The sequence below is a fragment of the Lolium rigidum genome, chromosome 7 (assembly GCF_022539505.1).
Source record: "Lolium rigidum isolate FL_2022 chromosome 7, APGP_CSIRO_Lrig_0.1, whole genome shotgun sequence".
NCBI classification, from domain to species: domain Eukaryota; kingdom Viridiplantae; phylum Streptophyta; class Magnoliopsida; order Poales; family Poaceae; genus Lolium; species Lolium rigidum.
The window spans coordinates 74,106,560-74,120,304 of NC_061514.1; the positions used below are offsets into that span (position 1 = coordinate 74,106,560).

The 13,745-nt window shown below is 42.3% G+C and overlaps 3 protein-coding genes across 5 annotated transcripts; 1 reads left to right on the forward strand and 2 right to left on the reverse strand.

Moving 5' to 3' along the window:
• On the forward strand, window positions 1-8,795 carry LOC124676244 (ATP-dependent DNA helicase DDM1-like). 3 transcript variants are annotated; one of them, XM_047212320.1, is made up of 15 exons: window positions 1-48; window positions 243-295; window positions 1,785-2,216; window positions 2,321-2,416; window positions 3,481-3,827; window positions 3,895-4,081; window positions 4,171-4,346; window positions 5,481-5,737; window positions 5,842-5,946; window positions 6,037-6,131; window positions 6,265-6,384; window positions 7,387-7,506; window positions 7,731-7,829; window positions 7,902-8,003; window positions 8,295-8,795. In XM_047212320.1, the coding sequence occupies exons 1-15, from the start codon at window positions 6-8 to the stop codon at window positions 8,520-8,522; spliced, it is 2,460 nt and encodes an 819-aa protein (XP_047068276.1). In that variant the 5' UTR covers window positions 1-5; the 3' UTR covers window positions 8,523-8,795. The 3 variants fall into 3 exon arrangements, with proteins under 3 accessions (XP_047068276.1, XP_047068275.1, XP_047068277.1); XM_047212319.1 differs by having other exon boundaries at window positions 7,731-8,003; XM_047212321.1 differs by having other exon boundaries at window positions 7,731-8,083; window positions 8,208-8,313.
• Window positions 8,796-10,585: 1,790 nt separating this feature from the next.
• Window positions 10,586-11,273, reverse strand: LOC124671536 (thionin BTH7-like). The gene is made up of 2 exons (XM_047207901.1): window positions 11,024-11,273; window positions 10,586-10,686 (listed from the first exon to the last, which is right to left on the reverse strand). Exons 1-2 carry the CDS (start codon window positions 11,271-11,273, stop codon window positions 10,586-10,588), a joined length of 351 nt encoding a protein of 116 aa, XP_047063857.1.
• A 925-nt stretch (window positions 11,274-12,198) lies between these two features.
• Window positions 12,199-13,356, reverse strand: LOC124674819 (peroxisomal membrane protein 11-4-like). The gene has a single exon (XM_047210875.1). It carries the CDS (start codon window positions 13,145-13,147, stop codon window positions 12,488-12,490), a length of 660 nt encoding a protein of 219 aa, XP_047066831.1. The 5' UTR covers window positions 13,148-13,356; the 3' UTR covers window positions 12,199-12,487.
• Between the last annotated feature and the right edge of the window lie 389 nt (window positions 13,357-13,745).

Below are 13,745 nucleotides of genomic sequence, written 5' to 3' on the forward strand. Positions count from 1 at the left end.
GCTCCATGGCGGCGGCGATGGCGACTGGCGACGGCAGCGGCGACGCAGGTGTGTTCCGCCGCCACATCAGGGCTTCTCCCCTCTCTCTGTCCTTCCCCTGCCATGCGCCTCTCCTCCTCCCGCGGTGCTTCTTGAACCCGCTTGCTCGCTCTCTCATGAAAACCCTAAAAATGAAGCAGCCTCTTAAGCCCCAAATCCCCTTCGCGGCTGCACAAAATCCGATCTGATGTTGGCTCTTTCAGGTCATTTCGGAGCAGCAGACAAAGTCTGGGTAGCAAACGAGACCAAGGCTGAGGTAATTAATGTGCATCCGAAGATCAAATTAATGCCACGGTTTTCGTTCTTTTTGTCACTGCACTGCCTTTAGCATTTTTCGGTGTATCTTCTTTTTGCTAGTAATTCCCCCTCTTTTTCTATTCTAGGGAGTAATATGTTAGCAACTATTGTTCTACGGGAACTTAACCTCCCTATTGCTATGGATGATGTATTTTGGCAAGTACTATTTTGCAACACACACACAAACTTGAAGCTTGAATGTCAGGTTCGCGTGTGTCAGGCATACGATGGATGAAAATTGTGAGCTGCCGTGAAATCCCATGGCCGATTAAGCTAGAATTAGGCTGCAGTACAAATTAGTCCACATTAAAGGTTCAGGTATATTCTCAAATAAAAGAGAAGGCTCGGGTCTGCCACCAAAACTAGTTAAGTCTACACATTTGTTACTACAAGCATAAGGTTTTCACAAGCATACTCTTAGAAGCATCATGTCTTCATAGTTGACACTACACGTTTTTTCAAAAGCACAAGGTCAAGGATAGCCCAAGTCCACTTCTCAAACCGATATTTACACGACAATAGTGTCTGATGCGGCTGTTGTAGCACTCTGAGTATGAGGTGATGTTTGCAACTGGTTTGATGTGCAATATTTTTCCAGAAATTAACTCCTTTGTATGCTGTGCAATATTTTACTTACTCCCTCCGGCCCAAATTAATTAGCGCAGGGAGTACATCATTAATTTATTTTGTTGCATGTTATGTTTGAAATATGTGAAGCCGAACCATGTATGAGCATTTTTTAGATGATGGATTGGAACAAACTCTAATTACTCTATGCCTAATAGAAAGTAATACTCTGAATTCTCATGCTTTATTGATCGAGGTAGAAGCCCAATATATAGGAGGGATATCTTGGCTGACAAGCCGACTCAAAGGAGATACAATCTGGACTCTGAAACTGATTCTAAACAGGACTCTGCACTTAATCCGAATATGAACCTAATCAATAATCTCTAGCAATAAGGAAATCCTAGCGACTTTGGGCTGGACCAGGAGGTGGTGCAGTCAGGGCTGGGGCCCTCCTACCATATGTGGCTCCCCAACATGTAGTTCATAAAGTTCATGCACTTGCTGATGGAGTATTGTATATTATCGGGTTAATATTGATGGGATCATTGATACTGCAATCTTCTCATAAAAGTTAGTTTTCTCGTAAAAATATGGATATATTCTGTAGCTATAAATTTCCATTGAGTAAGTACAATTAATCATGAGTACATAAGTACAAAAAAAAATCATGTGTGACTACAACAAAGTGTATGAGCTTGTTTCTATCCAGTGATTAGTTAACCACACTGATCCCCACAATTTCTGGGTGTACCAGTGGCACACCCTGCTCTAGATGAAGTCCATGTGTTTTTGTTATAGTGACTTTGTATTTCTGTCTGTTGAGGTTCTCCAACAGTTTTGATCGTTATGCCTGATCTGATTATTTTGTGCAAAATTAGAAAATGTTCGAAGCCAAGAATGGCAAAGCCAGCGATTTTGTTGAAGCAAGCACATCCTCGGCAGTTAAGCTCAAGGACAGCAGCGGTGTGGCACATTTCATTGCCGAGGAGTTGAAGGATGAGGAGAAGTTATTGCACTCTGTGAAAGAGGAGACAGATGATCAGTTCTTAGATGCAAGTTCATCTCTACCTGTTGACCCTGAGGCCAAGAACGGCGGCCCATTCTTCATCACAGAGGTGATGACAAAGGAGGAAGAGAAGTTATATGAGGCACGGCTTAAGATAGAGGAAGAAGAAGATGCTAAAAGGAAAGAAGAAGCTGCAAGACTTGCTTTGGATCCCAATGCACGGTTTAGCAAGTTGGATGAGCTGCTGACGCAAACACAGCTCTATTCAGAATTTCTACTTGAAAAGATGGAGGAGATTACAGATGTATGAGTTCCTCAGTGTGTGATGAACATTTTCTGTTTTCTTAGTATTTCTTGCTAGTTAGTTTTGCTTCTTGACAAGGGTGGAGCTACCTGCTGGTTAAGCAGAAAGTTGTTGAAGCTCACGATGAAGAGGAGCCTGTGGAAAACAAGAAAGGGCGTGGTAAAAAGAGGGCAGCAAATTCTAAGCCACAGTACAATGATGTGAGTGCAGACTTCATCTATTGTCCCCTGTTATGTAAATATGTTCGTTTGTATTCTTTGGCTGTTCTCTAGTTTATGCAGATGTTTTGGTTGCTATGTACTGTTACTTTATTGTATTATGTGTAGTCAGACTTGTACATGTTCAACAGACTTAGGATTACAAAATGTGTTACTTTAGTGCATTATGCGTAGTCTTGCACATTTAACAGAGTTAGGATTATAACATGTGTTTCTGCTTGAAGAAAACCAGGGAGGGTGCTGTCCTGCTTGTTTAATACTCCCTTCATTCCAAATTAGTCCTGCACACTGAAACGCGTCTAGATACATGCGCATCTAGACCAAATCTGACCAAAGCTGTGTCAGTTAATTTGGAACGGAGGGAGTATATACTTTCCAAATTCCTGAATGCTTTTAGTAGCAGCATTCGTTCAAGCTGTAACGTGCTAGTTCACGTATCGTAATTGAAAGAGCCATTTGCGATTTGCTGTAAGCCTGTAACACAGGTTCAGCTTTTTTTCTTTTCGAAAAGAGGATGACCTCCTGCCTCTGCATCGATTGGTGCACACAGCCACCAGGTTCAGCTGTCTTCATAGGTGTTGAAGTCTGAGTTAGTGCAAAAGTTGTGTCCTAGGAGAGTCTAGAGTATTCTAGTGAAGTGTTGGATTCTGAGTAAGTGTCCTACTAGAGTCTAGAGTGTTCTAGTGTATAAGTCAAGATGTAAGCCTAAGCTGAGCTATATATAAGAGGGTGTGGAGGTCCAAGGAACCAGCCCATCCAGAAATTTCTCCCAAAATCAACAATAGGTAAGAGCTCGGGCATTCAAATGATGTTCCTTTGAAGTGTTTTGGACTTTCTTCTGAATCTTATAGGTCCTTAATGGTGAACATTTATATTCAGTACTAACTGGGGACTGGTCATCATTTTAAAGTCGATACCTGATATAGCTATAAAGTGTCATAAATATGTGAGAGAAGTATGATAATTAGTTCCTGTTTATTTGCTATACTTGTGCGTGGGCAACTTCTCACTACTTCTAAGTACCAATAAATTAAAATGTTGTTCAGAAGAAGGCTAAAACGGCGGTGGCAGCAATGCTCACAAGATCCCGCGAAGATCGTTCTGCTGATGATGCTACTCTCACAGAAGAAGAAAGGTGGGAAAAGGAGCAAGCCAATCTTGTTCCACTAATGACTGGTGGACAGTTGAAATCTTACCAGATAAAGGGTGTGAAGTGGCTAATATCGCTCTGGCAGAATGGGCTAAATGGGATACTAGCTGATCAAATGGGCCTTGGGAAAACAATCCAGACAATTGGATTTCTTACTCATCTTAAAGGGAAAGGCATGCATGGTCCATACATGATAATTGCTCCTCTTTCCACTCTCTCAAACTGGGTGAATGAGATCTCAAGGTAAAGTATCCAGAGTTTTGTTTCAGTATCCTTAATTTCTGTCTTACGTGGAGATACTTGATATCAGGTTTGTTCCATCTCTTGCTGGCCTGATTTACCATGGAGATAAAGTGACTCGGGCAGAGATAAGGAGAAAGTTCATGCCAAAGACTATTGGCCCTGATTTCCCAATCATAATCACTTCATATGAGATGGCCATGTCAGATGCAAAATTTCTTGCTCATTATAATTGGAAGTATGTCGTTGTAGATGAGGTGATAAAGAACACACACCCTGAAAAAACCAAAATAATGGGGTTTATGATTCTCCTCCCTTTATTAACATAATTCCATACTTTGTGCAGGGACATCGGTTGAAAAATTCTAAATGTAAGTTGTTGAGAGAGTTAAAGCGCATTCCAATGGCCAATAAACTCCTTTTGACTGGGACACCTCTTCAGAATAATCTGGCAGAGCTATGGTCGCTATTGAACTTCATTTTGCCTGATATATTCTCATCCCATCAGGAATTTGAGTCATGGTATGATCCGCATAGCTAACAGCCGCACCATTTGTTACCCTTTACCTTGCGTAATTTCTGCACATGCCATTTTGTTCCTATTCTCCATATCCTGGAAGCACTTGTGTTCGTCATTGAACAGTTTCTATCTTGTGGCCTTCTTTCTTTGTATGGATTATAATTAATAATAAGCTAACTGAATTTTTCCATTGTAACATTTGTCTAGCATTCAGAAAGGTTTTCCCTGACATTGGCTAGAAGTTGTGTTGATAGTCGATTTATGTGTATCTAACAGCACAGATATGTTGGTTTTTCTAGCCAAGACACTTTTCAGGGTTTATAACTTATAAGAGTAATCAGCATTGGGTATTTAAGGGTAATACATTGGTTAAACTAATGCAAACGAATCTATTAGTTTCAGTCAGTCCATATATCTGTTCTCAAGCATAATTTATCTGGTATTATTGCAGTAATTCCACCATTCAATGCAACTCTGGAAACGTCAATTTATTTCCATGCAACCTGATAGGGGTGCTGCATTAATAATAATAATAATAATAATAATAATAATAATAATAATAATAATAATAATATAACTGGCTACTCGCAACTGTGGAAAATGACAATGGTACCCTGTTTCTAAGGGTACATGCCAGAACCATCACAACCAACATTAACAGAATGATCCGAAAAGGGGGGATTACCATTGGCTACATGGGGCACCGCCAGAACTCTCTGGGTGATGTCTTCGTGCGCCAGAACAGCCACCTCCATGTTTGTCAGATGCTTTTGGGTATCTAGCTTTGTATACAAATTATCTAAAATTGGGACGTCTAGAACGTATGGAGACCCCTCTAGTTGAAATGAAGTATCTGAACTGACGTGTTATAGCATTTCCTTCTTTCAGTATGTGTTGTGTACTGATATGCCATGTCTGCCAATTTTATACTATTAATTATAGCACAATTTCGTCTTGTTCCTTTTATTTATTCATGTTGTTTATTGATATGTTATGTTTACTGAAATGTGTACTGATGAATGGCGAATACGTAATACTGAATGTTGTTTGATATGTTATATAGTGAAGTTACTTTTTTTAATATTTTCTATATATTGGTTTTTTGCCTCCATTGGTCTGACGGAATCTTCTTAAAGGTTTGATTTTTCTGGGAAAGGAGACGAGGAGCAACATGAAGAAACTGATGAGAAGAAAAGAGTACTTGTTATTTCAAAGCTTCATGCCATTTTGCGTCCATTTCTTTTAAGAAGGATGAAGGAGGACGTAGAACAAATGCTTCCACGGAAGAAAGAGATAATCATATACGCTAACATGACTGCACATCAAAGGCAAATCCAGACTCACTTGATTGAGAAAACATTTGACAACTACTTACATGAGAGCACAGATATAGGTATGCATGTGTAGGCTCGTGCATGCCTTCATTCATACCCAGAGTCCAATCTGTGCAGAAGTACACAATTAATTCTAGTATGACAAGTTTTTCCTATATTATAGTGCTGCGAAAACCTGGCATGAAGATGAAGCTAAATAACCTGATGATTCAGCTGAGGAAGAACTGTGCCCATCCTGATCTTTTCAATGCTGCATTCGACTCAACAAGTGTGTCTCATTGAACATGTGCTATCTGAGTTGCTCTATGTGCCTGTTTGCTGGCTTTTATCTACACTGTATTTCTTCCTTTGTTTGCAGGCCTCTATCCACCTATCGATAAGCTTCTGGAACAATGTGGTAAATTTCAGCTGTTGGACAGGTTACTGGATTTCCTGCTCAAACTAAAGCGCAAGGTTCTTGGTTCTCCTAAGTCCTTTATCATTGTCTTTGCACCTTGGCTGTACTCTGCATTCATGCACATACTAGCACATGTTTCATGAATTCTATCCTTCAGGTCTGAAATTAATTCAATTTATATATTTGCAGGTTCTAATATTTTCACAGTGGACAAAAGTTTTGGACATCATTGATTATTATTTGTATACTAAAGGGCTGAATGTTTGCCGCATTGACGGTAGTGTTAAATTGGAAGAAAGGAGGAGGCAGGTAACGTGCCAGTCTGCCCATTTATTACTAGATTGCTGAATATCATCTGATCCTGAAGAATTGCACCATGCGTCTGCCCTCATTTGCATTGACGTATGTGCATAAGCAGGCACCTTAATTTCCTAAGTGCACAGATAAGCAGTTCAGAATAACATGCTTGTTTTTTTTTCGCATGAACAGCTCTGAATCATACATGTTAAATCATACAAGCTTGAAACACCTTTTGCTGTGTGTTACAATTTAACATCTAACAGCAGAAGATTCTCATATCCCACCAGCATGTTAATTTAGCATCCACGTTTAGCAAATATGTGGTAGCTTAAGCATGATTTTAAACACACATTTGAGTTGGTTCCCAGGTATTGTCATTTTGCTTGGTTGGTTCCTTAATTTACATAAATGCTGTAGCTGGGTCACAATTTGCTAGAGTTATAAATAACTTTGCAAATCATGTATTAGCCTCTTAGGTGTCTCGTTGAGTATATAGGACTGAATTGTCAGATAATTGCTAAAAGACTGGATGGAGTTGCACATCCCTCTCCAAACCGATTTAGCAAATGTGTGTTGGCTTGAACATGATTCAAACCACACACACACCTTAGTCGGTTCACAAGTGCCATTTTTCCTGCATGGTGCCTCAATTTGTTAGGGACATGTAAATAGTGCAAGATCAGCTAAAACACCATGGATATGTATCCTATTCAAAGGAAAAAAAAAACTTGGACTTAACTGGCAGCTAATTTATCTCAAAACTGGATGCAATGGAATGCTGACTACAAGCTGGTTAGATTGAGAATTGTTGGGGACAGCAAGCTGATGGTTCAATGGTTTTATGGGCCCTGCTCTTGAATGCACATGGCTGTTAACCAGAGTTCCAACCATAAATGTTTTTGTGTGTTCGTTTTATTGTCAGTGCTAATCATTTCCTGTTAGATAATGTGATCGCTGTCTATGGATTTTGCTATCTCACAATATATATCTGGTACTGTTTTTCTATGGCAGATAGAAGAGTTTAATGACTTGAACAGCAGTATGAATGTCTTCATTCTAAGCACACGTGCTGGTGGTCTTGGTATCAATCTTACATCTGCTGATACCTGTATCCTGTATGACAGTGACTGGGTAATTTTCTGTATATCTGGGGAGTTGTAGGGTAATACTCAATGTTGGTATAATTACAAAGTAAAGGACTAAATATTATTAAAGTGTGCGCTCTCCCTGCACATGCCATCTCCCTGTTTGGATATTTCATTCTTCTGTATGTATGTTTTTTTGTAGCTGTACTCCTTGCCTTCAGTTACCTTGCATAGCTGTGATATGCTTATTTTTTTTGCTTCATTTTGCAGAATCCTCAGATGGATTTACAGGCCATGGATCGATGCCACCGAATTGGTCAAACGCACCCAGTGCATGTTTATCGGTTGGCAACATCCAATTCTGTTGAAGTATGGTTTGATGTCCTTCAGACTCTTGCTTGGCTATATTTTGTGGCATCAGTACTCATCTCATCGTTGCAGGGACGGATTATTAAGAAAGCTTTTGGAAAGTTGAAGCTAGAGCATGTCGTGATCGGAAAGGGACAGTTTGAACAAGATAGTGCTAAACCTAATGTCTTAGATGTAAAAAATTCTGTCCCAGAGTATTACATTGTGTTGAGTCCTGCAAAATTGTTTCTTCTGAGATGGAACGCCAAAAGAGCTACCCTCCGTCCATAAATAGATGCCAAAAATTTATTTAAATTCGGATGTATCTATACACTAAATCATGTCTAGATACATTCAAATTTAGATAAACTTTTGGCATCTATTTATGGACAGAGGTAGTATAAGACTAGAGAAGCAACACAACAAGAAAGTGTGACTGATCATTGATTGTTTTTTCTCTTATTTGTATTGAAAATTGAAATTCAGGAGGAGGAGCTACTCGCGCTGCTCAGGGACGAGCTGGATGAGGAAGACAGGATGATCCAAACGGACATCAGCGACGAGGATCTTTTGAAGGTGATGGACCGGAGTGACCTCACCGGACCACCTGGCGCTGCTGATGCCACCCCTCTTGTCCCCCTGAAAGGACCTGGCTGGGAGGTCGTGCTGGCCTCGAAGAGTGGTGGCGGCATGCTCTCAGCACTCGCCAGCTGAGCCCTGCCCCATCATAAGGAACGGCGACGCCTCGTTCTGATTGTCCACCGCTAACTAGTTGGTGTCTTGTGAAAACAGTATCCCCCAAAGTAATTATCAACCTGGCGCTGCACCTGTAGATCAGGAGCTGATGATTTGGCAAAAACTTACAAGCATTGCTCTAACTTAGCTCTCATGCCTTCTTCTTTGCCATGCTTTCGTTCAGAAAACTATGAAAGAGTATTATGGTAGTCTATGGTAAGGCATTGGAAAATGGCAGTATGATCTCACTGAGTTACTGTGCCTGGTTTTTGACTTTTGAGTCTTCACATGCTCCCTTGGCTGCCCTTACCATGGTGTTTATCAGAAATAAGGAACGGTGAAATTGTGGCATGGTGCTTCAGTGGATGGTCAGAACGGTTGTCCTTTTCAGTTTGTTAACATGACCGTGCTCTTTCTTAAGATAGATCATTGGATCTATTGGGAAGTGATGGGAATTTTCTCCATGAAATCAGCTAACCTTGTCCAATTTGAAGGACAGGGAGGGGAGCCTTTACTTCAAGATTATTTTGAAAGCCTAGGCACACTTGAAAGTGCAGATTTTATTGGTTGGCCCTCGGCTCAGCAGTAAATCTCAGCTGTTGATTTGTTTGAGCTGAAATCAATCCAAATTGACAAATGGTGGCAGGGGTGGACCTAGAATATTTTTGAATTTTTTTATAACTATGACCATTCTTGCCTAAATGGCAAATAATTTTCCAAAAATCACTGCAAGCCTTTTGCTGCAGTTTAGGAATTTGGGTGATGTTTTACCTAGAAATAAAGGTATTTGAGCGGGGGAGTGTAGTGTTGGTCGTCTTTGAATGTGCAAGAACACTTGGTCTTCCTGGTCACTCTGTTGGCAACAGATAACCCGATATAACTGCCCAAATAGCTAGTCATAGCGATCACAAAGCACATCTGATGCTTTGGCGAAACCACCTCTCATCATGTACCATGTAAAATGTTCTCCAAAGAAGAAATGAAATTCAGGTGGGGATCCTCTCCCCCTAGTGACCGTTTCAAAAAAAAAAGCCAGTCAATGGGATCTTCTAAAACACTCTATCTTATGTTTTAGGGAGGGACTTGGAGCGGATAAGAAGTGAGTGATGCGGAACTAGGAGTTTAAACATATCAAAGGAGATTTTATTTTGAAAATCAAGCCTTGGCGATCAATACAAAAGGCATATAAAAAGGACCCGGAGGCCACGGTAGGAGACTAGCAGATCTGAGGCACAAGCTACCCGCAAGATGTATCCATCTGGACGTGTACCTTCGCCACAACTGGTTTGGAAATTGGAACCCTGCTAGATTAGCTACACCCACCATTATAATTTTTGATGATATAATAAAAAGCCCAAAAGTAGGATGTAAAACTTTTCAATTGCAAGGCCTAAACTTGAGTACATCCTGTATCATATCTCTCTGATCTCATCGAAGTCAATCAACCGGGTCCTCTTGTGACTACTCAGCTTCGTTCTGGTATTTGTACCTATGTAAACATGATTGAAGTGAACTACTTATCGACAACCTTAGTGGTTAGAACTTGATGACCCCACAAGTTCAAAGTTCAAAAGAATAAGAATGTGTTATCTCAGTTACATACGCTTTTGTAGTACCAAAGTCACGAGAACATTTTGTGTTCAAAAAATTTACGAGAACATTAGAAGTAGAAAACAAAACATAGAGTTTACAAAAAGCAACAGAAACTAAAATAAACCATTAAAACCAAAAGATAACACAGAATATATATACTATTAGATCTTTTTCTTATTGTAAGACGTTTTGGCAAACTAAATTAATTTGCCAAGACACCCTATATTATGGAATTGAGGTAGTAGTAGAGTTCACATTAATTTGCCAAGGGTACAAATACATCCATGGTGGATGACCTATCTCGCAACAAGAAAGAACAACACACACATTGACACATACATAAATTACAGGACACACTAGCTTAGGATACACACGGATGGGATTCAAGTTTATTGGACAGAAATAGCAAAATGACCTTGGCCTTCGACATCATAGAGGCGCATGCATGATTAGGCTGCAACGGATGCACTGACGACGATCTTGTCACAGAAACTGGCACATGCAGCGCCGCAGAGTTCCAGGCCATTTTTCTTCTCTTCACCGTTATAAACTGGTGCAAAATAGCAGTATATATATTATGCGCTATTTTATATGAGTGAAGCACGGACCTATTTTAATAGCCATCATAATAAATTTAAGTTAGTGTAGAAAATATAATTACCGTTGTTCATGTTGTCACATACGGATGACCTACATCCCATGTTGCAGAAATCGGACTCAGTCTCTCCAAGATGCTCATAGGGGATCGATCTGCGTTTGCGCGTTCCTAGAGGTACCGTGTTTCGCAAAAAAAAAAAAATTAGCTGGCATGCAAATACTTTTTTTTCTTGATGGAAAAAAAGGTGAGAAATTGTAATTAAAGGAAACAAAGGGCGACATCTCCGTACCATACTCAAAGTGTCTGTGCAATGCAGGGAAGTCCCCTGGGCACGAATCTCCACTTATGATTTTGCAATCACACCTAGATGCGCACCTTGGCGGTAAATCACGATCGTAACGGCACATCCTGTAGCACATTCTGCTCCGGCTGCTCTTGCAGCAAATCTTGCCAATTCCCTCCACTTGGACCTGCTCGAGAACTAGCCCCAGTAGGAGGACACAGATGATCACACTTCTAAGATCCGTGTTGCTTGCCATGGCTGGCTGGCTGGCTGGCTTGAGTTTCTAGCGCAACACTGAGAAATGGCTAGCTTGAACTGATGGACTGCCTGAGAGGCATGGCTCCTATTTATAGAGAAATGATGGTGAGTATCCATCATGGTGCCTGCCAGCTGCTCATGTTCTCGATCGTAGTGTGTAAATAAGTAAATCTCACTTTCTTACTGAAGCAAGTATATGCAATGAGGTTCTGTCTACTTGTGTCACTCGTGTTGTACCACCTTGCCGGCTAACCTGTGCTGATAATTTGGGAAAGTGGAGAGAATTGCGCGGGAAGGACGAAGGAACAGTTGTGAGTCGCAGAATTACAATTGGTGAATCGGTGGTACCGAGCTAAAGATTCTGCCACCCCTCCTGGACCGTCCATGTGCGGCGCTATAAGGTTCAGAATCATTGTACGCCTTCTGGTGCAAAATAATTGCCGGCAGTGAAGGAGAGCACACAGCAGCACAGCCCCGTCGCCCCACGGTGATTTAGTTTAGCAAGATTTTAGTGGTGATTTGTATCCCAGGACCACTGTGTTTTAGTTTGATCGATTAGAATTACCATGGTGGTAATGACCAGCCGATGCACTGGAGTCACCCACGAGATTACAAAATACACCCTCGAAAGAAAATAGTATTACTAAGAGGAGGGGGACGTGTTGAAGCAAAAGTCTATTAACTATATGTTCTAGTATTGAATTGATACAAAAGTAATCTCGAAAGCTCTAGTTGCTCTCTTGAAACCCATCATCTCCACTCCTAGCTTGGGGCGTGTTTGGTAGCTTGCATACCTTCTAACCACGTTTTAGGGGGACAATATCGTTCTGATTGGTTGCCTAGTGGCCTCCAGGTTGCGGCTGTCGATTTGCTTGAGCTGAAATCAATCCAAAATGACAAATGGTGGCACGGGCGGACCTGTATTGTTTTTTGAACTGGTTTTTGTTGGGCCATTCTTGTATAAATGCAACTTATGCTTCTTTCAAAAAGTATAAGGTTCTTGTTGCCAAGAAAAAAAAAAGTGGGGGACCGTAAATCCGTAATGTCATCTCTGAATGAGGTGCATGTCTTGCAAGAGCATGCCAGTCTCCCTGACCACTCTCGGCAATAGATAGCCTATCTGTAACTGTTTCGTAAAGTAAAAATAATTTACGCGGTAAGCGTACAATACATCTTTGCTGGTCGAAATGGCAACCCTATCTCGGGCACAGCTCACGACGGCCAGTTTCTGTACCATCCAGCCCACGCGGACACGAGGCCGCTAATCCCCAGCGTGACGGCATGGTTGCAGAACGGGTTGGGCTCGATGTCGGCGATGGCGATGACCAGGTCGGCGAGGTTGGCCGCCGTCCCCATGAGCCGCATCACCCGGTCCATCCGGATCTTGCTCAGCTCCGTCTCCTTGCCACCCTCGCTCAGCAGCTTCCTCTCCTGCTTGATGCCCCTCCTGATCATGATGAAGTCCATGATGATGAAGAACACGTAGCCGACGGTCTCGCCGAACGCCGACACGAAGCTGGCGCGGCGCGCGAGCCAGGGCTCGAGCACGCCGACGCGGGCGAGCCACGTGAAGTGGTCGAAGAAGAAGTAGACCATCTCGCCGGCGTTGGCGAGCACTGCCAGCGCGCCGAACTCCCCCGGGGAGCGCCGCAGCGCGTTGAGGCCCGAGAGGGAGCGGCCGGACCGGAACACCTTGCGGCTGAGCCCCGCCGCCGTCTCCCAGTTCTTGGCCCGCCCGGCGAAGCCCGGGTGGGACGACTCGGCGGCCCAGTGCACGAGCTTGGACACGTACTGGTACGTCTTCACCAGCTTGTCGATGCCGTCGCGCTTCGCCAGGAACACCACCAGCTTGTCCAGCGTGTCGCCGCTCATGGCGACGGACCGATCGGCCTGGCGCTGGCTGTGCTGTGGATTGATTGGGAAGCTCAGGGTCAGGGGAAGCGTGAGCGAGCGTGCATGATGGAGCGATTTGGAGTGTGAGAAATGGACGCAAAAGCAAAGCGCAACTGCGCAGGAGCTAGCTTGTGTGTGGCCTGGCTAGGGATAAAGAGCTAGCGTGGCGGGCACTTGGCTAGGATGCGTTTGTCGTCTGCGCCGCAAGTGATTTTCTGGTGTGGCGAGGATTGAGAGGGCCGAGGAGAGAAACAGGCATCTTTGTTTGCTTGCGTGACCGGTGCATTGCTTTACTGCTTCTTTGTTCATTTTTGTGGCTACCTTCTGCTTTATCTTGGATTCTGTTAGCCACCACCACAGTTATCTTTTTTTCTTCTTTGAGAGAAAGCCATTTCTCGCACTTTATTGATATCAAGGTAGTATCTCAGCTCTAAAATAAGTGTAACGACATTATCAAGATACATATATATCTAGATACATTGTAGATACATCTAAATCTATTTAAACTTTAAAGTTACGACATTTATTTTAGAACTGAGAGGGTGTAAAAGTTACGGAAAATTTAGGGGCTCCAATT

Excerpts from the sequence above, each read along its gene's own strand:
- LOC124676244 (XM_047212319.1), top strand. The coding sequence starts at position 6 with ATGGCGGCGGCGATGGCGACTGGCGACGGCAGCGGCGACGCAG. Across the intron at positions 296-1,784 it reads CAAACGAGACCAAGGCTGAG|AAAATGTTCGAAGCCAAGAA; the intron begins GTAATTAATGTG and ends GTGCAAAATTAG. Across the intron at positions 8,004-8,294 it reads CTAAACCTAATGTCTTAGAT|GAGGAGGAGCTACTCGCGCT; the intron begins GTAAAAAATTCT and ends ATTGAAATTCAG.
- LOC124671536 (XM_047207901.1), bottom strand. The coding sequence starts at position 11,273 with ATGGCAAGCAACACGGATCTTAGAAGTGTGATCATCTGTGTCCTCCTA. Across the intron at positions 10,687-11,023 it reads GCACAGACACTTTGAGTATG|TTTATAACGGTGAAGAGAAG; the intron begins GTACGGAGATGT and ends ATTTTGCACCAG.
- LOC124674819 (XM_047210875.1), bottom strand. The coding sequence starts at position 13,147 with ATGAGCGGCGACACGCTGGACAAGCTGGTGGTGTTCCTGGCGAAGCGC.